We start from the raw sequence: 24,116 nt of genomic DNA on the forward strand, positions 1-24,116 counted from the left end.
CCGATGTAGCCACTCACCAGCCCACCTAACGGAGCCCTGTGTGACGTCACGACTCGCTCCCAGCCAACCACGGCGACGAGGGGCGGGACTCCATGTCCCTCCCACCGCCCCTCCCCTTTCCTCCCCCTAGTTCCTGTGTCCCTCCTCTTCCCCCTCTCCCAGTTTCCCGAAGACAGCCCTCACGTTCGGTTTCAAAAGGCCCGTGGTCCAATGAGTAACAGGGAGGCCCTAGAGTGGCGGCGGCATCTACCAATGGGAAGACAGCGGGGGCGGAGCGCTCGCAGCGAGCCTCTGACGGCGGGCGGCGTGTGACGCAGTCGGGCCCTCTGCGCGCTGCGCCCCGAGCGGCGGTCGGTGGCGGTGGTGGCGGCGGAGGCGGCGACGGTTTCGTGGCGGCCGCGCGCTGCTCTCGGAGCGGCGGGTGGCGGACGGGCCTAGGCCCTCACTCCTGACACTTCCCCTCCCCCACAGCACCGCGGTAAGTGGGGAGCCGGGGTGGCGGTGGTGGCCGGGACCCGCAGGCTCCTCCTCCCCTCAGGGCGGGCCGGTGCGCGGGGCGTCCCAGGCCCTCGCTGCGCTGAAGTCTCGCGCCCCTGCGCGCACCTTCGGCCCCAAGGGAGGGGGCGGGGCCCCGAGGTCCGCGCTCGGGGCTCGGGGAGGGAGTCGCTGTCGGTGGGGTCTGGGCCCAGGGGTCCCGCGCTGCAGCCTGCGTTCAGGGGACGAGCCTGCAGTTGGTTGTACTCATTCATTGGCCCGGCGGTGTTTAGGTGGGCCGGCCCTTTGGGAGGGCAGCGCCCTGAAACGCTGAATACGGTTCCCCCAGCACTTCCCTGACCCTCGCGAGGGATGGACTTTATTTGCCTTGGTTCCTCCAAGGGGAAATTTGCAGCTCTAGGGGAGGATGAGTGGGTCAGGAGTTTCTAGCTTTTTCAAACAATGAGAACTAATGTCGGCTTAATGGTGTGAAAGCTTATTTTCTGTTCTCCACGTGTTCCCTGTGAAGCTTGACGAGGAGACATCTGAGGTGTCTGGATTACTATGGACATAAGGACATTAGAAATTAAGCCAATCCCCTTACTGTAAGTCACGTGCAAGTTTTTTAGGTGGAGAAACTGAGGCTCAGAGAAGAAACAGAGTTAACCAATTATCAGGTCTGACTCAGTCTAGAAATTTTTCTCCTGCACCACCCTTCCTGGGTTCTAGCCTACCAGTACTGAGGACTCCCTTTGGAATGGTGGAGGGGGTTAAGGTGGGGACCCTGGGTAGTTAGAAGCAGACATAGTCTTCAGTAGCGTTTCTGATTTAGTTGCTACCAGCTCTGTTCATGATAAGGCACATGCTGAAGGATCCGGCATTATTACTGCTGTGGCTCCAGAGGATGCTGCTGTGGGGTTGGATCCCTGGCCCAGGGACTTCTGCATGTCACAGATGCAGGGGAAAAAAAGTTGGTTAAAGAATGTCAGTGATGACAAAAATAAAAAATAAAGGACTTCCGCTGTGGCTCACAACATAACTACTCAGCCTTGCTTCTACACTGGCTGTGGCTCCACCTCTAGCTCGGGACCTAGCGTATGCCGCAGGTGCGGCCACTTGTTATGGAGTTCCTGTCATGCCTCAGTGGTTAACGAATCCGACTAGGAACCATGAGGATGCAGGTTCGATCCCTGGCCTTGCTCAGTGGGTTAAGGATCGGTGTTGCTGTAACCTGTGGTGTAGGTCGCAGACACGGCTCAGATCCCATGTTGGTGTGGCTGTGGTGTAGGCCGGCAGCTACAGCTCTGATTAGACCCCTGGCCTGGGAACCTCCATATGCCAACCCTGAGGCCATGAAAACACAAAAAAGGACACACACACAGAAAAAGAATGTCAGTGATGTTATGTTGTAAATGAATCAATAAAACTATGTGTTATTGACTGGTTTTCTGTTCCAGATCTTAAATTTTTATTAGTATCAGCTTCTGGGGACTCGGAAGAGAGTCCAGTTTAGTGACCTGCAACGGTATTGGAATAGAAAACAGGAAATATGGACAAGATTTAGAAAGGTACACTGCAGTCATTTTGTGCTTCTGGTACCTTGGAACTCAGCTCTTGCTGAATTTGAAAATTGTAGTAGATAAAGGTGAGAAAATTAAACTTTTCAGAGGAGAATCTAACTGGAAGAAAGAAAAAGAGCAGTGATCATTCCCTGTAAGAGTCTTATAAATTCAGAAAGAAACACTTGTTAACATGACAGATGGCATGTTTGGATTCTTGGTGAAAGAAGTTTGGATCTTTAAAAAACAAAACCAGGAGGTGGATAGGAAGGAGGTACTGGGAAATACTTTGATAGAATTATTTTTTGACTCTTCATTGAGATTTAATGAAATCGAATTAGTTGACACTTGGGTCTGTTCACATCAGTCAGACTGTCACTTTACTCTTGTTTTGATGACGAAGCAAAAACTGAAAAACAGTAGTGTGTAAGAGAAGCGCAGAACTGTAGTCCTAACTCTTAAGAGGTGAGTGGGGTGTCTTCTGTGACATTTTCTCAACAAACATCACCCTCTCCTGGGGAAGTCTTTCTTGGCATTCTCTCCACTGCAAGCTTCCATGACACTTGTTTGATACTTCTATTTATAGCACAAATCATTTTGTATTTTAGATGTGTCTTTTTATTAGATTGTGGTGAAATATTTGTGGTCTTACCTTTATATTCAGATAATTTGGCGCATAGCAGGCCTTCTGTAAGTGTGCTTGCCAGTCTGAATAAACAAACATGGAGGAGTTAAGCTTAAAAATAGTCTATAAAGTAGCTGAGTATTTGTGTACTCCTGAAATACGGGACCCAGATAAGAGAACCCATACTGCTCACGGTTACACAGTTCTTTGATACCTAACTTTATTTCATGTCCACTTGCTCTTAGGTAGGTAAGAATAGGCACAAATATTAGGGAAACATTCATAGCTTGGAAAAGATATACTTTACTGTAATATTGTTATTCTTCTTTTTTTTTTTTAATGTCTGCTCTTTATTTATTTATTTTTTTTGCCATTTCTTGGGCCGCTCCCGCGGCATATGGGATGTTCCCAGGCTAGGGGTCTAATCGGAGCTGTAGCTGCCAGCCTGCGCCAGAGCCACAGCAACGCAGGATCCGAGCCGCGTCTGCAACCTACACCACAGCTCACAGCAATGCCGGATCGTTAACCCACTGAGCAAGGGCAGGGACCGAACCCGCAACCTCGTGGTTCCTAGTCAGATTCGTTAACCACTGTGCTACGACAGGAACTCCTATTCTTGTTTTTTAAGGCATATGGAAATTCCCAGACAGGGTTGAATCGGAGCTGCAGCTGCCGGCCTACACCACAGCCACAGCAACACCAGATCAACACCTGAGCGAGACCAGGGACTGAACCCACATCCTCACGGATACAGTTGGGGTTGTTACCCCTGAGCCACAATAGGAACTCCTGGAATATTATTTTCATAATAGCAATTAACTTTAGAAAGTAGAGGGTGGTAGTACTGATGTTTAATTTCCAGTAAAGAGCACATCTGTAATTATGCAATTTGTTGAAAGCTTGGGAGACTAAGAAGTTTAGAGATTTAACAATAGGTATTAGAGACAAGGTATGCCTCTAACCATTGTTTCTTGAGAATTTGGCCCATTCTTTGTGTGTGTGTGTTTGTTTTAATGGCTACACCCAAGGTGTTTGGAAGTTCCTGGGCCAGGGATCAAACCAGTACTTCTCAGAGACCCGAGCTGCTGCAGTTGAATTCTTACCCCACTGTGCCACAGGGGGAACTCCTGCATTCTTTGCGTTTAGAATTGAACCTAGTCTCTTTCTCCCCTGCCCCCACCTCACCTGAGCCAGCCCTTGCTTTCTTCTCTTTTGACAGTTTATTTGCCTCACTTAAAAAAAAAAAGAAAACCTAAGTATTTGGCATTTGTGTATTGTAGGATATTTAACAGTATTTTACCCATTAGATACTCTGAACACACTCCTCCCCAAGTTGTAATAATCAAGAATGTCTCTGAGCATTGTCAGGTGTTCTGGGAGGCAGAACTGCCCCTGAATGAGACCAGTGTTCTAGAGAAAATGTTCCCAGTATTTTAGCTTAAAAAAAAAAAAAAAAACTTTTATCTTTATCTTGCCTGGTCAGTGCTTGTGGGGTCAGCTAATAAGGTACATTTGGTTAAGATTGTCCTTGAAAACCCTTGTCCTTGAAATCTGGTGTGGGAAGCGGAAAAGCTAAGAGTCCTAGAATCACTTTTAGTTTCTTCTTTCATTTCTATGGTAGCCTCCCTTCCTCTGGGATAGGAGAAATCAAAGTCGTGTCGGAAAGGGGATAGGCCATTGGGTAAATAGAGCAACATCTATTGCAGTTTTGTGGAAGAGGGCGAAAGAGCTTGTAGTTGAATTGATGTAATTAAATGTGATGCTGTTGATTCCATTATCTCTCCGTTTCACTGATGTACTTGATACCACGTGAATCAGAGGCCTTGGCCAGTTGTACTGACTCTGAGATTTGTTGTTGTTGTTGTTCTTTTTAGGGCCCCGCTTGAGGCATATGGAGGTTCCCAGCTAGGGGTCCAGTCTTTGTTGAAGCTGATGGCCTACACTACAGCCACAGAAAAGCAGGATCCAAGCTACGTCTTTGACCTTCACCACAGCTCATGGCAATGCTAGATCCTTAACCCACTTAGTTAGGCCAGGGATCGATCCTGAATCCTCGTGGATACTAGTCAGGTTCGTTAACCACTGAGCCACGATGGGAACTCCTGACTCTTGAGAATTTAATAAACACTGAAAATTATATGTCACATTGAAGCGTTTTTACTTAATTCAATGCAATGTGAAGTAATTGTAATTTTTTAGTAGAGAAATAAAAATTATTTCTTAAAACATAGGTCTAATTAGCTAACTCTGATACTGGGTGATTTTAAGCTGAGAAGGGAATGGAGTAAATTGGAAGATGTGATACTGGTCAGACAAATTGGAGGCTATAGCGATGGTCTCAAAGTTTTCAGTTTGAGGCCTTGTAACTCCTTTATACCTTTAGGAATTATTGAAGGCTACAAGCAGCTTTTGCTTATGTGGGTTATATTTACTCATTTTTACTGCACTAGAAACTGAAACCAACTTTTAAAAGATTTATTGATTTAAAAAAATAAATTTGTTAATATAAAGATAACTAGGAAAAATTATGTAAAAAGTTTAATGAAAAGAGTGGCATTGCTTTACATTTGTGCAAATTAAATGTTTGGCTTAGTAGAAAACCACTGGATTCGCAGATCTTTTGCATTCGCATGGTTAGTATGTTGTTTTGGTTGAAATATGTGAAGAAAATCCAGCCTCATACAGATATATAGTAGTTGGAAAAGGAAGCAGTGGTTTTTTCTTTCTTTTTTTGCTTTTAAGGGCCGCACCTACGGCATGTGGAGGTTCCCAGGCTAGGGGTCCAATCGAAGTTACAGCTGCCAGCCTACACCACAGTCGAGCAACGCGGGATCCTTAACCCACTGAATAAGGCCAGGGATCAAACCCACAACCTCATGGTTCCTAGTTGGACTCTTTTCCCCTGTGCCACAGCGGGAACTCCGGAAGCAGTGTATCAATAAAAGCCTTTTCAAATAGTGGCAGTTGTTTTCCTTCAACACTGCTCACACCTTTTTAAAGTTTTGTTGCAACATGGAATCTGAAAGCATATCATTGAACTTTGTTACAAGGTTACATTAAAATTCATTGGTCTTGCACTTTGGGTATTTACCCGTGCATGACTTCATGACATCATACATTGGTCATTTAGAAATCACTGGTTCACTGACTTATGCAGCTCTTCCAAAAGTTGACAAATTAGCAGTTGCTAATATTTCTGCCTGTTTCATCAGATAAGTCTTTTTAAGAACTGGCAAACTGCAGGTTCGATCCCTGGCCTCGGTCAGTGGGTAAAGGATCTGGCATTGCCATGAGCTGTGGTGTAGGTCGCAGACACGGCTCAGATCCTGCATTGCTGTGGCTGTGATGTAGGCCAGCAGCTGTATCTCCGCTTTGACTCCTAGCCTGGGAACCTCCATATGCCGCCGGTACGGTCCTAAAAAGAAAAAAAAAAAAAGAATTGGGAAACTCACAAGCTCCTGGCAGCATACGCAGATTTTCAAGATTCCAATTTTCACTTCAAATCTAAGTAACCATAGTTTGTCATTTATCCTTTGAAATAAAAATGGTGCTCCATGAAAACAAAATCAATTGCTTTATCTTCTTTTCTTTTTTTTTTTAATGTCTTTTGAGGGCCCCACCTGCAGCATATGGAAATTCCCAGGCTAAGGGTCGAATGGGAGCCGCAGCTCCCCGCCTACAGCACAGGCACAACAATGTCAGATCTGAGCCGAGTTTCTTTTTTTTTTTTTGTCTTTTTGCTATTTCCCTGGGCCGCTTCCGAAGCATGTGGGCTCACGGCAACGCCGGATCGTCAACCCACTGAGCAAGGGCAGGGACTGAACCCGCAACCTCATGGTTCCTAGTTGGATTCGTTAACCACTGCGCCACGACAGGAACTCCCTGAGCCGTTTCTTTACCTTTCTCCTCGACTGTTGTGACACAAGTGTTTTTCCTTGGGACAACCTTCGTGTTTTCAATATGTAGAAGTTCTTTTGAGTACTTCCCATTTCATCCCAAAGAATCATTATTCTTTACACAGTATTAAAAAGCTTTGTACTGAAATGTCAAGATTTAATAACAGGAATAATTTTTACTACTTCATCAGTAACAGGAATAATTTTTACTACTTTATCAAGGACATTCACTTGAAAGTGGGTGGCAGTGAAGAAGTCAGTAAATATACAGTTTGGGTGTTTTCTTGCTCAGATTCTAGTGGTTTTAAATTTATTTATTTATTTATTTATTTTTGTCTTTTTAGGGCCGCACCCGCAGCATATAGAAGTTCCCAGGCTAGGGGTCGAGTCGGAGCTGTAGCCACCGGCCTACACCACAGCCACAGCAGTGCCGGATCTGAGCTACGTCTGCGACTTAGACCACAGCTCAGGGCAACGCCAGATCCTTAACCCACTGAGCAAGGCCAGAGATCAAACCTGCGTCCTCAAGGTTGCTAGTCAGATTTTGTTTCTGCTGAGCCATGCAGAGGTCAGCACAGTTAAAATAAAAGGGGGGGGAATGGCAAATAATGTCTTAGGATATTTTGAAAATAGTTTAGACTTTACCGAAAAAGGTCTTGGGGGCTTCTAGGAGCCTTTGGACCACACTTTGGGAACCACTGATCTCGGACAATGAATTTCACACTCCTTCCTACAGCCATAAGCTGCTTTGAAAGGTCTCAGCTGGTGGTGCTGTGCCCCTCACCCTTCTTTCCTTCAGCCAGAGCAGCTCGTGCTTTATGTCTGTTTTATATATAGGTTTCCATAGCTATAAATATTTGACAGCCACTGATCGGGGGAAGATAATGGAATGCCTGAATTAGTCTGTTCATCCTCTCTCCATGGGCATGTGTTGGAGTCACTCATCACTTCACACTTTTGTTCAGTTCTACATCCATGTGCTGCTTTTATATAAAGATTGCTAGGATCTGCATAACCCTTCTTGCTGGAATAAACTTCTTAAGAAACAGGCACAAGGGTTTGTGAAAAAGGTGAGTAGTCGGGGATGAGGCTAGAGATGTGAGATGAGCAGAAGTAAGGGAAGGGTCAGAGTGACCTCAGTACAGTGTGTGGGGGGGGGGAGGGGTATTTGTTTTTATTGTTTGCAGTGGTGCTTTATGGCTGTGTTAAATGGTCAGTAGGTGACACTGAAGTATTGGAAAATAAGTCCTATTATGTATGGAGTTCTAGCTAGGCGTTGATCAATCAAGGTTGAGAGTAAGGGGAAATACATTTTTCTAAAAAAAAAAATACTGTAAAACTAAATCAAAACCCGCTTTTGAGGAGCTCTAGTTTGAGGCATCTTTGTCCTAGCAGTCCTTTGGTATAGGCTGTATAAACCCTGTTGTCAGAAATTGAGGTCTAAAGTTGGATTCATGACTTTACTACAGTTGCACAGTTTTTTATTCATCTTTTAACTATTTTGAATTAATTTTAGATTGACAGAAATACAGAGATACTAAATGGCAGAGAGTTTAAAACACAGATTTGTCTCACTCTAAAACTCATGTGCTCTTTTCACTCCTTGAGTTTGTAAAATGACTGTTAGGTTTAAGGGGATAAGGAAATGCCATGCAGTGCTATGAGGAGGGAGCTGTATTAGATACAGTGGATTATGTCAAATTAATTTTCGCACTAGTGGGAGGAATTGAGCACAATCAAGATGGTGTTTACCAGGGCAGCACACAGCTCATAAACTCGAGCGGCAGGTACTGTGGCAGATACATTGCGTAACTGAAAACAGCTGGGTGGCATTAGTTTATGTAATAGGGCTTGGAAAGGGGGAGGGGAAGGAGAAGTATTTTTATACTGATAAGAGTGAAGGGTCTAATCTGGGACAGATGAGAAGCAGGTGAGACTTGAGCAGCACTTTTTAGAAAGGAGGACGGGTTTTTTTAGGAGAAAACAAAGTTCTAACAAAGGGAGTGACTTGATCTGGGGGTCAGTCACAAGAAGGATACTGTAAAACAAGAGGGGAGTGGATGATTTGCTGGGTATGTTACTAGGTGTGAAGATCAGGACAATGTTTTTCACCTGGGATTCTCCCCAGCTCCCATACCACTCTTCCCACCTACGGCAAAAATTAGCAGTCATTTTTCTCTTGAGTTGAACTGTGGGTGATAATTCCTGCCTTCCCTAGTACTTTTGTGAAGATGAGAGAGAGCATATAAAAAAGTACTTTGTAAGCTGGAAAGTAACTAACTGTACTGTTCCGTTCATCTAACAAATATTTAGTGTTTTTTGCTCTTTACTGAGTTTGATACAGAGGAACTTGGTGGAGTGAAATGAAAAACGTGCCATTTGGGTAACTTTCTGTTGTCAGAGAGCAGCAAGCTTGCTTAGTCATTCAGATAGCACTTAAAGTTGGCAGTTGACTGGGTGTTACCATGTTTCAGGGTCTGTCCATTTTTCTGGGAGAAAACTGAGTTTTGTCTTTGTTCACAAAGTTCATAAAGCTCACAAAAATTGGACATCAGTTTGTCTCGCTCGAGTCTGGACAGCAGGGGCTGCTGGGCTACTGGTGTGTTATTACAGCTACCTCTTTTTTTGTATTTGACAGTTTGAATTATCAATTAGGAGCGAAGCATAGAGCGCAGAGTAAATTTAAGGGCATTGTCTCTTTCTGTATAGCACTATTTCTTTTTTGTTTTTCCTAAGTATGTCTTATACCCTCCGCCCAAATTGCAGCAAGTGTAAGTCAGTCTGTCCATAAAGGAAGTGGTTAACTTTGGTAGGAAAGTTCCTCCAGGCTGGGTGAAACCATGTAAATTGTCATCTGGCAGGAGAGATTATCTTTCTGGGAACTTGAACTCCCCTGTTTGCCGGAGACGTTTCTCTTTCTCCTGATAGTGCTGGATCAATACTTCCAGATTTTGGGTTTATAGGTTTCCTGTTGAAAGTGAATGCAGAGTCATTTCCCTTTAGTTGTCAGTGTGTGTTCCTGAGGAGGTCTGGACTCCAGACTCGAGCGTAATCTCGAGAGTCCATAATAACTTTGTGATCTTGGTCACGTTACTTCTGTCTCAATTTCACCATTTGTGAAATAGGGATAAAAATACTTACCTCATTGGATTCTTGGGAGGTTTATATGAGATAATTCATAAAAAGCACTTAAAACAGTGGTTGGGACAAAATAAGAACTCAAATGTTAGCTAGTATTATTTACTCTAGGAGGGTTTCATTTGGGGCCAGGTTACTATATATAAAAGGATAGACTTGAATGTGTGTATGATAGGCCTTTATAAACTTCAACAGATTCAGAAGTCATGTACATTTCAGTCTCCAGGAATACTTTGTCTTCCTTTTTTTTTTTTTTTTTTAATGTCTTTATAGGCCACACTTGAGGCATGTGGCAGTTCCCAGACTAGGGGTCGAATCAGAGCTGCAGCTGCCGGCCTACACCACCACAGCCACAGCAAAGCCAGCTCTGAGCTGTGTCTGCAACCTACACCATAGCTCACGGCAACACCGGATCCTTAACCCACTGAGCAAGACCAGGGATGGAACCTGCATCCTCATGGTTACTAGTTGGATTTGTTACCACTGAGCCACAATGGGAACTTCCTTTGTCCTCTTTTTTGAATAGATTTTTTAAGTGAAATAGAGTTAGTGCAAATATTTGCATCCTAAATCTTTTGCTGTTAGTAGAGGAATTAAACACTACAGAAGTGTTTGGGTCCTCTGATTCTCTGCCCCTCTGTCATTTCCCTTCCTTTCCAGAGGCAACCACTTTCATGTATTTTACTCCTCTCCCTCTTTACTTTTATTATGTATGTATCCATAAAAAACAGTGTTATCTTTTCTATTTTATATAAAGAATCCGCCAAGTATATCTTTTTGTAACTTGATTTTTTTCATCAAACATCTTTTTTTTTTTTGTCTTTTTAGGGCCACTTCAGTGGCATATGGAGGTTCCCAGGCTAGGGGTCGAATCAGAGCTGTCGCTGTTGGTCTCTGCCACAGCCGCAGCAATGCCGGATCTGAGCTGCATTTATTTGTGACCCACGCTTGTGGGCAGTACCAGATCCTTAACTCACTGATCGAGGCCAGAGATCAAACGCACATCCTCATGGATGTTAGTCGGGTTCTTAACCCACTGAGCCACAACAGGAACTCCCTAAACATCTTTTACTTGAAATAATTCCCTTAGGGTAACTTTGTGTAAAAGTTGTGGTAGTGCCTTGTTCTTGATATGATATCCTGGGTACAGACTTAGAGTGCTCTGAGCCATTCCTTTAATTGGGCAGTTTAAGGTTAATATCACTACGTCATAAACCGATAAGTACATTTATTATATGCTTATCATGTGAGCAAAACTGGACTTGGTGTTTAGATACAAGGCCAGACAAGATGGTACACAAATAACCCATTCTAACTTGTATACCTTTCTTTTCTTTCTTTCTTTCTTTTTTTTTTTTTTTGCCAAACCCTTGGCATGTGGAAGTTCCCGGGCCAGGGTTTGAACCTGTGCTGCAGTTGTGACCTGCCCCACAGGGTCCTTAACCTACTGTGCCACACGGGAACTTCCATGTGTTCCTTTCTTAGGCTTTCCCTCTCTTCGCTTTCTAATTCCTCAAGGCCTGGTTCACTTTTTGGGGGTGGGGTGCCACTCTGCAGCATATGGAGTTCCCACCACCTAGGCAACACCGGATCCTTTAACCCACTGTGCTGGGTGAGGGATCGAACTGCAGAGAGGCCCCAGCAACTTGGTGTAGCCTCGTCTGCGACCTGCACCACAGCTCATGGTAACACTGGATCTTTAACCTGATGAGCAACGCCAGGAATTGAACCCACATCCTCATGGGTCCTATTCCGGTTCATTACCGCTGAGCCACAACAGGAACTCCTTGCTCATTTGTTGACCTAACTTTGACTTCCTGTTTCTTGTCACTTACATGCTCTTTGAGTTTTTAATGTATGGCTCCTTTCTCTGATTATATCAGAAGTTACAAACTCAACCTGTTAGGGCGAGGCAACTGATGGTGATAAGTGATAATGGGTGGGTATTGCAGCACATTGGAGAATATGACTCTGACCAAAAGGAGCAGTTCCTGGAGTTCCATGGTGTCCTAGTGTTAAGGATTTTTTATTGTCACTACTGTGACTTGGGTCACTGCTGAGGTGTGGGTTCAATCCCTAGCCCGGGAACTTCTGCATTCGGTAGGAACGGGTTCACATGAAAAACCTAATGATTATGCAGCCTAGGACTGTAATCATTTCATGTCAGTAACAGTCTGGGGCTCGGTAGGAGCTATCCTTTTTTTGTTTTTTTTTTTGTTTTTTTTTTTTTTTTTTTTTTTTTTTTGACTCTGCTCGTGGCATGAGGAAGTTCCTGGGCAAGGGATCAGATCCACACTATAGTACTGACCCCAGCTACAGTGGTGACGTTTGTTTGTTTGTTTGCTTTTTAGGGCTGCACCCACAGTATATGGAAGTTCCCAGCCTAGGGGTCAACTCAGAGCTGTAGCTGCCAGCCTGTGCCACAGCCACAGCAATGCAGGATCCCAGCTACATCTGTAACCTATGTCACAACTCACAGCAATGCTGGATCCTTAACCCACTGAGCAAGGCCAGGGATTCAAACCCGCATCCCCATGGATACTAGTCAGATTCTTAACACGCTGAGCCGTAATGGGAACTCCCCAATGCCAGATCCTTAACCTGCTAGGCCGTCCAGAAACTCTGACATATCCCTGTTTTATTTATTTACTTACTTATTTTTGCTTTTTAGGGCCGCACCGGTGGCATATGGAAGTTCCCAGGTAAGGGGTCAAATCAGAGCTGCACCTGTGGGCCTTTGCCACAGCAGTGTGGGATCCAAGCCATGTCTATGACCTACACCACAGCTCATGGCAACGCCAGATCCCCTACCCACTGAGTAAGGCCAGGGATTGAACCCACATTCTCATGGATACTGGTCGGATTTGTTTCCATTGCACCACAACGGGAACTCTCCCATATCCCTATTTTAAATATTGTCAGCTAGTTTAAGACAATATATACACACACCTAAACATTTCAGCATTCGTACATATGGGGAGTTCCTGTGTGGTTGGTTCAGCAGGTTAAGAATCTGATTTTATATATGTATGTAAAGGCTCGGCAAAGCAGTGTCTGCTGGTCGTATCCGCCATTGCGATCGCTTCTGAATGAGATGATAAATTCTACCAAGAGTCTTTCCCTTTCATGGCTTCCTTTGTTGTTAGAATTAATCTAGCATAATTTTATTTTCCAGTTGAAGTTACTGGTCAAGTAACCTGGTCATTCAGGCTGCTTTAAAACACACTCATGATGATTGTCATTAATTTAGAACGTGGACCCTTGGTTAGGTTCCGGGATAGTAAACAAAGGGTACCGTCTCCACCCTGGACAGTTGACAAAGTGGGGGGAGAGCGCTGGGGAGCTTGAGAGGTTGATTTCCTTGGGAAGCCGCCTCCGAGTTGGAGATGGTCCTGCATGAGTTTTATTGAAGAGCGCTTGGGATCACCGCCTGTGGAGGAGGAGAAATGGGCTGGGGGAGAAGCAGAGTTGTGATAACGTCCCAGCCAGTCCATGGGGAATGTGAAGCTGGGGTTACCAAGAGTTACCCTCAGTTGACGTGGAGGGGCCTGGCTGTGGATAAGAGCCTGGATGAGGTCGCTCTCTTCGTTGGGGGCAGTGCGGGGACTGTGCTGAGGGGACGGACAGCTAAGGCCTCTCGGCAGAACTTCGCAGCAGCGGGCTGACAGCTCCCCGGTCCTAAAGGGAAATCTGTGTAGTTGATGTTATCACAGGGCGCAGGGTAGAGGGAGTCGAGATGGGTGCGTGTAAACATGCAGTGTTCTGTAGAAGCCCAAAGGAGTGACCACTCACTGATGGAGGGCCTTAAGGAGGGCTTAGAGAAGAGATGATACCTGAGCGAGGTGTTTTCTGTGGTTTTTTGTGTGGTTTTTTTTGGTCTTTTAGGGCCGCACTGGTGGCATATGGACGTTCCCAGGCTAGGGTTTCGAATCAGAGCTGTAGTTGCTGGCCTACACCACAGCCATAGCAACTTGGGATCTGAGCCACGTCTGCAACCTACACCACAGCTCACGGCAACACCAGATCCTTAACCCACTGAGTGAGGCCAGGGATCGAGCCCACGTTCTCATGGATGCTAGTTGGGTTCGTTAACCACTGAGCCACAACAGGAACTCTGTGAGCTGGGTTTTGAAGAATGAATTTGTAGGTTGTTTGGTAGGGGGCAAGAGTAGAGAGAGGGGCATTTTTGGTCAAATCACTGACACTTCATAGCATAGTCAGGAAATTGATTTTTTTGAAGAACAGAGGGTTTTGTGTATTATCCATTATTTAATTTCTGAAAATCATGAGGCTGTTTCCACAATTTTGGTTCACTTCCACGGTGATATTTAAAAAACAAAAACAAAAACCCAGAATCCCAGGTTTGAGCCAAAGCAGGTTCATCCTTGCCAGAATCAAAAAGATAGGCTGAGCTTGAGTGAGAAGCTCCCTACCCCTTACCGCCCAGGGAGTCTAAATTGCATTTGGCCTCTGTAATAGATCTTGTTCTTGGATCTGGAACACATGGATTTCCTTAATATACTGCATATGTCCTTGCTTGTCGCTTAGTATCCTTCATTCTAGGATTGAGCGTGTCCATGCAAAGTCAGAGGTTAAACTGGGGCTCCACTGCTTATCACTACTTTGACATTGGGAAACTTACTGAAGATTTGATCTTGTTGTCTCATCTGTAAAGTCTAGGTGGTGGTGCACAATACAATCCTTTTAAGGTTGTTGAGATAACATATAAGTGCTTATTGGAGTTCCCGTCGTGGCGCAGTGGTTAACGAATCCGACTAGGAACCGTGAGGTTTCGGGTTCGATCCCTGGCCTTGCTCAGTGGGTTAAGGATCCGGCGTTGCCGTGAGCTGTGGTGTAGGTTGCAGACGCGGCTCGGATCCCGAGTTGCTGTGGCTCTGGTGTAGGCTGGTGGCTACAGCTCCGATTCGACCCCTAGCCTGGGAACCTCCATATGCCACAGGAGCAGCCCAAGAAATTACAAAAAGACAAACAAAACAAAACATCTAAGTGCTTATAAACATTGAGGTGTTTCTCAGAACATTTTTTTTACTACTTAAAATCCCTTTGTGGAATGTATATGTGATGCTGGTTTTCTGTGTTAGAATAAGATTATGAAAAATCAAATTTTGCTTGTTAGAAGCTCTGGCTATTGTCTCTGGAACCTAGTGCCACTAAAACTTGAATTAACACAAATCTTCTATATGAGGACAAGTTTAATAGAGAAAACTCTTTTATTTGGCTTTTGAATCCTGACGTGTGCTGTATAGGAGATGTCAGATTTCCATGAGTAAATAGGTTGCTGTTTGTGGGGACGAATAAGAAAATGAATGGGGAATTTCTGGTAGTGGCACAGTGAAAATGAATCCAACTAGGAACCGTGAGGTTTCAGGTTCGATCGTGGCCTCGCTCAGTGGGTTAAGGATCCAGCGTTGCTGTGGGCTGTGGTGTAGGTCGCAGATGCAGCTTGGCTCCAATTAGACCCCTAGCCTGGGGACCTCCATGTGCTGCGGGTGTGGCCCTAGAAAAGCAAAAAAAAAAAAAAAAAGAAGGGCAAATTTAGCATGGTAACTATTATAACTCAACTATATTTTTGTGTTGCTAGTGAAGGATCAAAAAATTTAGTCAACAGGTGCAGGGAAGTAGATTTAATAGAAGCTGTGACCCAAGACTGCGGTGTGAGAGGGGGTACAATCCAATAAATTGGTCCAGACGTCTGACCCCTAGCACAGCTGTCAGTTCCAACGAACTGTTGAAAAGCAAATACATTGATAAACCCAAAGAGATCTAGACTTGTGCTAAATACTTAGAATATTTCCCTGGAAGGGAGAGTCACCAGTTAATACGGTAAAAGTCCAGTCTGTCACTTTGTGACATCTGATAAATTGGGAAGGGAGGACACTTCAAGCAGATCTCATAACTGAAAGAGAAATGATGATTACTTGAAATATAGCCTCCAGTTCCAAGGGGATGCATGAGAGCCACTTGAGGATCCTTTCCAAATAGAAATGTCTATATCCTAACCCTGGACATTTTGGTGTCTTAATTCCAGAATGGGGCCCAGGGGTTTATATTTTGAAAAACTTGCCATCTAATTCTGATGTGGCCCTCTTGAATCACTGGTTTCATTGAGCTTTGTTTCACTGAAGGCTTTATTAATTTTATTGTTGGGATAAAGAACTCAATGTTGGAATTTTTTTTCTGGGAGAGTTCAGAGGGGCAGAATGTTGCTTTCTGTAAAAGCGTTTTGTATTTCATCTCTTCCTATGTTACACAAAATGTGTTGAGTGTTAGAATACCAAAGTGCTAATGGGACACTGGTTCTTGTGGGGCACACTTCAGCGTGTTACATTAATTTCTGTTATATGAATGAGGTGTATGATTTTACTATAAGAAAAAACTGCTTGTTATGTATAAATAATAGAAAAACCGTCATATCTGCCATAAAATCTAAACAAGCATGATTGACTGAGTTCTCATGTTGGAAGTAGTTTACTCATTTTCTTGTCTGCCGGCAGGTAAGTGGTAGCAGACTGTCTTAAGTTTAAGAAACATTTATTGGGGGAGTCTTAATTCTTAGAAAACTCTACCTTTACCTTGTTTTCATTCAAATCTAGAGGGGAAGAATGGAGATTGACTTTTGTACTTGGTGGAACTTTGGTGCATTGTTTAGATCCTGGAGGGGACTCATTCATATGAGGTGGGGGTTTTGACCAAAGGTTTTCTATAATGTTCCCAGAAGTAGTAGAAGATGGATTAGGGGAACATAGAGCATAGTGTTTAGAAAGTAATCTTAAAAAGGATGTCAGGGCACCGAATCTCTGGGGTTTAGAGATGGGTGGAGAGGGTGTGCATAATTTGAAGAAGAGTATTGTAACATTTTGTATACAAAAAATAAGGGGTAAACTTTTTACTCTGCAAACTATAGAAAATAAAAGCTGGGAGTTCCCACTGTGGTGCAGCGAAAATGAATCTGATTAGTATCCATGAGGATGCAGGTTCAATCCCTAGCCTTGCTCAGCGGGTCAGGGATCTGGCGATGCTGTGAGCTGTGGTGTATGTAGGTCACAGATGCAGCTCAGATCCTGCGTTGCTGTGGCTGTAGTGTAGGCTGGCAGCTGTAGCTTCGAATTGACCCCCAGGAACCTCCATATGCCACCAGTGTGGCCTTAAAAAGCCAAAAAAAAAAAAAAAAAAGCTGACAAAAATTTTAGCTTCTTAGATTGGTTGGGAGAACAGAATATCATTGTAATTTTTAGTGTGTGTTAGGCATAAACTTCCTACATAGGAATGCCAAAATCTGGCATAATAGACCTGAAGTCTTTATTAAAAGGGGGCTTAGGTTTAAAAAAAAAGTCAAAAAACATTGTTTTAAAGGGGTGATTGTGAGTATAATCTGAAGTTTAACTTCAAGTTATGGTACTAACTCAATTCAGCACAATTTTACAAAGTCTGATTTATTATATAGAGTTTGAGGATATTGAATGAGTGTGAACATTACACCCTAGGTTGAGCCGGCCTAACTAAATTGTAGAATGATGCATTTTCTGAAAAAAAATTCCATTGTATTCTGTGGTCTTTAAAAAGTGATAATTTTTTCCTTCTTTTCAGCTTTCTGAAGCAGACTCATTTTGAAGATGTTTAATAAGTCATTTGGAACCCCCTTTGGGGGTGGCACAGGTGGCTTTGGCACAACTTCAACATTTGGGCAGAGTAAGTTTAAAAAATAACAAGAGAGGGAGAAAAAAGCTATTCTTAAGAACAAATCCACTCTGATAGTTTTAGATAGAAATTAATTCATACTTTGGTCTTTATAATAAAGTCTCTTTGAAAAATGGCCATGTAAGAAGAAGATCTTGTTAAACGTTTCCTAAAAATATAGAAGTTCTGAGTTTTCATGGTTTTTTAGTTATCAGTAGAAAGTACTTAAAGTGTTTTTATTAATTGGTTCTTTTAGCAAAAAGTTATAAAGCTACTAATTTCAGACCAGGAAATACCTTTTTGTTTATTTATTTTTTATTTTTTTGTCTTTTTTTTTTTTTTGTCTTTTCTAGAGGTGCAGCGCAGCATGTGGAGAGTCCCCAGCTAGGGGTCTAATTGGATCAGTAGCTGCCAGCCTAAACCACAGCCACAGCAACGAGGGATCCGAGCCGCTTCTGCTACCTACACCACAGATCATGGCAATGCTGGATCCTTAACCCGCTTAGCAAGGCCAGGGATCAAACCCGAAAGAAACCTCATGGTTCCTGGTCGGGAACCACTGAGCCAAGATGGGAACTCCAAGAAATACCTTTTTAAATATAAGTCTAAAATGCACTTATTGAATAACAGCTCTGATATTTGCTCTGTGAATAAGGAACATAGCTGTTAAAATATCAGTCCCTAAGCCCACCAGCCCTCCTGAGATTTCCCCTTGCACTCAGTATTATACATGACACTAGTTGCCTGTAGCAACCCTTATTCACTCATTTTTAAACTTTTTGTTAAAAATTTACACTTGGCGCATAAGCAGAAAGAACTTTCATGTACTTATTTCTCAGCTTCAGCAATCAGCATTTTCCCCGTCTTGTTTTTATCCCTCTCTTAAGGGAGAGAAGCATCTGAAGAGGTTTTTTTTCTTCCACTTTTGGCCTTCCCACGGCATATGGACTTCCCCGGGCCAGGGATCAGATGCGAGCTGCTGTCACAACCTAAGCACAGCTGCAGCAACACAGGATTCTTAACCCGCTATGCCAGGCCAGGGATTGAACCTGCATCCCAGCACTTCTAAGATTCCACCAGTCCCTGTTGCACCACAGCAGAAATTCCTGAAGAATATTTTAATAGAAATCTCAGAACAGAAACTTTCTCTAACATAGGAAAGTTTTTAAAAGCATAACTATTGGAGGTCCATGGTGGGACAGTGGGTTAAGGATCCAGCATTGTCACTGCTGTGGCATGGGTTGAATCTCTGGCTCAGGAACTGGAATTGCCTCCCCCGCCCCGAAAAAAAAAAGCGTAACTACCAAACTTCAGACATTCCTAACAAAAATAATAGGGGAAATTTTCTTTTCTTTTTATGGCCACACCTGCAGCATATGGAAGTTCCCTGGCTAGGGGTCAAATCAGAGCTGTAGTTGCAGGCCTACACCACAGCCATTGCAACACTGGATCTGAGCCACATCTGCAACCTACTCTGCAGCTTGTGGCAACACCGGATCCTTACCCCACTGAATGAGGTCAGGGATCAAACCCACATCCTGGGGAGTTCCCACTGTGGCTCAGCGTTAACAGACCCAACTAATATCCATGAGGACGTGGGTTCAGTCCCTGGCAGGATCCATTATTGCCGTGAGCTACAGTGTAGATGTCAGAGTCACTTTTTTTTATTTTTGTCTTTTTGCTATTTCTTTGGGCCGCTCCCACGGCATATGGAGGTTCCCAGGCTAGGGGTCGAATCGGAGCTGTAGCCACCGGCCTACGCCAGAGCCACAGCAACGCGGGATCCGAGCCGCGTCTGCAACCTACACCACAGCTCCCAGCAATGCCAGATCGTTAACCCACTGAGCAAGGCCAGGGACCGAACCCGCAACCTCATGGTTCCTAGTCGGATTCGTTAACCCCTGCGCCACGACGGGAACTCCAGAGTCACTTTTTAAAAAAAAAATTATTGAAGTATAGTTATTTACAATGTTGTGTTAGTTTCTAGTATAAAGCAAAGCGATTCATTATACATAAATATATTCTTTTTCAGATTCTTTTCCATTATAATTTATTGCCATATCATTGAATGCAGTTCACTGTGCTCTACAGTAGGACCTTGTTTATCTCAGAGTCACTTTCGGAGGTTTTTTCCTGAAGTACATACTTCCTATCCTAAAACTAGGGAATTAGAATCTCTGGGATGAGAATTTGAACATGTGTATTTTGAAAAACTTCCCAGATCATTCGGATGCGCTCCTGTAATTAAGGATCATTCATCCCAGTGATTATGGAGTGTACGGAGTCTGGAGAAAATTTTAACACTTTTATTTTGATAATTTTATTTTTGTCTGTAGCTCTTAGTAGCTAATTACATTGGCACTCTTTTAAAAAAATCTACCAACATTTTTAACTCATTGAAAAGTCATAACCTTTTTTACTTTGTTTCCTTACTTTACCAGGACAGCGACTAAAATGTCTGAGGCTTAATATTAATTCTGTAGTGAGTAGTCTGATGGAATTTTGAAAAAAAAATTTTTTGGATTAGACTAGTGGTTCTGTTCAAATGGTAAATGTTAAAAAAAAAAAATAGAATCCTTTTTTATTGGGTCACCTGGTATAGATTTTACTCTGACCTTGGATTTTGCTTTATCAGATACTGGATTTGGCACTACTAGTGGAGGGGCATTTGGAACATCTGCATTTGGTTCCAGCAACAATACTGGAAGCCTGTTTGGAAATTCACAGACCAAGCCAGGTAGGGGTTTTGTATAGAACACAGTTGATTTATTTGTAGCTGGTATAGGACTTCCCTTAGTGGCTCCAATCTGTTCATTTAACTGTTTATTTTTTTCCCCCCTTTCCATCTTTCCAGGAGGATTATTTGGTACCAATTCCTTTAGCCAGCCAGCCACCTCCACAAGCACTGGCTTTGGGTTCGGCACATCAACAGGAACGTCAAACAGCTTGTTTGGAACTGCAAGCACAGGGACCAGTCTCTTCTCATCCCAAAACAATGCCTTTGCACAAAATAAACCAACAGGCTTTGGGAGTAAGTAGTAAATCATTGGGCTTCTGCATCTAACAATGTGATTTGCTTGTTGAGTGTGTTCTCCCGTCTCCTTTTCCCACCAGAGAGCTAAGACATGGGGAGAGGAGAACTTCAGAACGTGTCAGAAAGTTTAGTAGACTGGAAAGGAGGGGGTATGTACATTTCTCCAAGAATGGAAATCTGAGGAGCACAGGTGTTAGTGGGACAGGCAGAGAAAGAAGCACCTGACAGAGAAGGACTAGAGAATAGGATGAAGAGCCTGGTCCCAGTAGTGTCATGGGTGTCTGGACAGGAGAATTTCAGGGAGGACTGTGGGCGGTTAACTGAAGCCTGCAGGGGCACCTCCCTGCCTCTGTTTCACTTTCGGTTTGGAGAGACTGAAACAGGAATGAGAAATACTGGCTGTGACAGGGCGACTCCTCCACTCTTCGTCCATGGCAGGTGGTTGGTTGGTTTAATGGTGTTTTTTTTTTGTTTTGTTTTTGTCTTTTGTCTTTTGTCTTTTCTAGGGCCGCACCCAAGGCACGTGGAGGTTCCCAGGCTAGGGGTCTAATCTGAGCTGTAGCCACCGGCCTATGCCACGGCCATAGCAACTTGGGATCTGAGCCATGTCTGTGACTTACACCACAGCTCATGGCAACGCTGGCTCCTTAACCCACTAAGTGAGGCCAGCGATCGAACCCATGTCCTCATGGATGCTAATTGGGTTCATTAACCACTGATCCATGACAGGAACTCCTTTTTAAAATGATTTTTATTTTTTCCATTATAGTTGATTTACAGTGTTCTGTCAGTTTTCTGCAGTACAGCAAAGTGACCCAGTCACACATACACACATGCATTCTTTTTCTCACATTATCCTCCATCATGTTCCATCGTAAGTGACTAGGCATAGTTCCCAGCGCTATACACACAGCAGGATCTCATTGCTGATCCACTCCAAAGGCAATAGTTTGCACCTGTTAACCCCACATCCCAGTCCATCTCACTCTCTCCCCCTCCGCCTTGGCAGCCATAAGTCTGTTCTCCAAGTCCATGATTTTTTTTTTCTTCTGTGGAAGGGTTTTTTTTGTGTCATATATTAGATTCCAGATAGAAGTGATATCATATGGTATTTGTCTCTTTCCCACTTACTTCACTCAGTATGAGAGTCTCTAGTTCCATCCATGTTGCTGCAAATGACATTATTTTGTTTTTTTTTTAAGGATGAAAAGTATTCCATTGTGTATGTATGTAACATATCTTTCTTTTTCTTTCTTTTTTTTTGTCTTTTGTCTTTTGTCTTTTCAGGACCGCATTTGTGGCATATGGAGGTTCCCAGGCTAGGGGTCAGATTGAAGCTATGGCTGTCGACCTATGCCACGGCCACAGCAATGCTGGATCCGAGCTGCATCTGTGACCTACACCACAGCTCATAGCATCGCTGGATCCTTAACACTGAGCGAGGCCACGGATAGAACCCAAAACCTCATGGTTCCTAGTCGGATTCCCTTCCACTGCACCATGATGGGAACTCCTATATGTACCACATCTTCTTAATCCATTCATCTGTCGATGGACATTTAGACTGTTTCCACGTCTTGGCTATTGTGAATAGTGCTGCAATGAACATATGGGTGCATGAATGAAAGTTTTGTCTGGGTATATGCCCAGGAGTGGGATTGCTGGGTCATGTGGTAGTTTTTATTTAGTTTTCTGAGGCACCTCCATACTATTTTCCACAGCGGTTGTGTCAGTTTACATTCCCACCAGCAGTGTAGCAGGGTTCCCTTTTCTCCACATCTTCTCCAGCTTTTATTTGTAGACTTATTAATGATGGCCATCCTGACCCGTGTGAGTTGGTACCTCATTGTAGTTTTGATTTGCATTTCTCTAATAGTGGTTTTATAGCATTTTTTTTAATGTGCCTGTTGGCCATCCATATATCTTCTTTGGAGAAATGTCTATTCAGGTCTTCTGCCCATTTTCCCATTGGGTTGGTTTTTTTTGCTGAGCTGTATGAGTTCTTTGTGTATTTTGGAGCCCTTGTCAGTTGCATCGTTTGCATCTATTTTTCTCCCATTGCTTAGGTTGTCTTTTCACTTTTTTTTGGTCTCCTTTGCTGTGCAAAAGCTTGGAAGTTTGGTTAGGTCCCATTGGTTTGGTTTATTTTATTTTTATTTCACTTTATTTTTTTATTTTTGTTTTTATTTCTGTTGGATGGCAGGTGTTTAATCTATGGCTTCTTTCTCTTTAAATGTGGCCTGGGGATAGTTCTCCACACAGTTCTTTGAGCAGCCACTGAAGTTTGCACAGGTGTGCCTTGTCAGTTGATACCATTCCCAGCAAGAGTATGGCAGAATGAGGACGATAGACAGCTCTCAGTATTCTACAAAGGGAAAGTTGTTTGAGGAGATGTTGAAACAGAGAAATAAGAAAAGAAATAGTTTGACTATCAGTGAGAAATCAGTTCCTCTTAGTAATTAGGATGTTGCTTAATATTAAATATTGGCAGGTAACTTTTCATTGCTTACTGGGAGTTCCTGTTGTGGCTCAGCAGAAACGAATCCAACTAGTATCCATGAGGATGCAGGTTCGATCCCTGATCTTGCTCAGTGGGTCGAGGATCTGGCGTTGCTGTGAGCTGTGGTGTAGGTCTTAGATGTAGCTTGGATCTGACATTGCTGTGGTCTGGTGAAGGCCTACAGCTGCAGCTCTGATTTGACCCCTAGCCTGGGAACTTCCGCATGTCATGGGTGCATCCCTAAAAAGATAAAACAACAGCAGAAAAAAAAAAAAATTAGCTTTTTGGAAAATAAATTTATTTTTATAAAATGATCAACATGCCTACTCATATTTTTATTTGGGAGGGAAGTGTTCACCCATAGCATGTGGAAGTTCCCAGGCCAGGGATCAAACTTATGCCACAGCAGTGAGTGACCCGAGCCACAGCAGTGACACTACTAGATCCTTAACCCTCTAGGTCACCAGGGAACTCCCCTACTAATTTTTCTCACTTATTTTTCTGGGTGAAATTTCATACTAACCTATGTTTGGTTGTGCTAATGGGACCATTTGTATGTTTTAAACTTGGTTATATGTAGGTTTTCTGGTAACATGTAAATAAAAGATACTGTGATCTTTGTCTAAGTCCGTTGTGATATTTTCAGAAAGACGTGTTCAGCATCTAGTCTTACCAAGAAAAATGAGACAAAATATATGATGAAACAGGGCTCTGTTTTAACTCGTATTCTAAATATGCCCAAGAAGGGGGACTTCATGGACACTGAGCTGACTACAGGATTGATGTTTGACTTCCGCGTTGTGAGCCTAGAACTATGTGTATGTCTGTAGGAACTATCTGGTTGAAGGTACTTGCTGGGGAGATTTGAAAGATGGAACGTTTGAGGATGTGAAGTAATGTACTCAAGGGCCACAGCCCAGTCCTAAGATCACTTACGAATTTTTAAATAATTCTACCATCCCATTTTTCTTTCTAATATTTAGATTTTGGAACAAGTACTAGCAGTGGGGGCCTTTTTGGAACTACAAATACCACCTCCAATCCTTTTGGTAGCACATCTGGCTCCCTCTTTGGGCCAAGTAGTTTTACAGCGGCTCCTACTGGGACTACTATTAAATTTAACGTAAGTATTTTCTTTTAAGTCTTTGTGGAATATGTTTTCCTCCTATATATTTTTTTGCAGAATGAATCA

The 24,116-nt window shown here is 43.4% G+C and overlaps 1 protein-coding gene across 5 annotated transcripts in view; it reads left to right on the top strand.

Moving 5' to 3' along the window:
* The first annotated feature begins 313 nt into the window (after positions 1–313).
* Positions 314–24,116, top strand: part of NUP98 (nucleoporin 98 and 96 precursor) — a 100,251-nt gene continuing 76,448 nt past the window's right edge. For 4 of the 5 annotated variants that reach the window (XM_047753993.1, XM_047753994.1, XM_047753997.1 and 1 more), the window contains exons 1-5: positions 314–478; positions 17,301–17,402; positions 20,026–20,127; positions 20,245–20,421; positions 23,908–24,047. In XM_047753993.1, coding sequence (XP_047609949.1) covers positions 17,327–17,402; positions 20,026–20,127; positions 20,245–20,421; positions 23,908–24,047 — 495 coding nt within the window. In that variant the 5' untranslated portion in view covers positions 314–478; positions 17,301–17,326. The remainder of the gene's footprint in view (positions 479–17,300; positions 17,403–20,025; positions 20,128–20,244; positions 20,422–23,907; positions 24,048–24,116) is intronic. The other variant, XM_047753996.1, reaches the window with a different exon arrangement.

This window comes from Phacochoerus africanus, chromosome 11 (genome assembly GCF_016906955.1).
Source record: "Phacochoerus africanus isolate WHEZ1 chromosome 11, ROS_Pafr_v1, whole genome shotgun sequence".
In the NCBI taxonomy this organism is placed as follows: domain Eukaryota; kingdom Metazoa; phylum Chordata; class Mammalia; order Artiodactyla; family Suidae; genus Phacochoerus; species Phacochoerus africanus.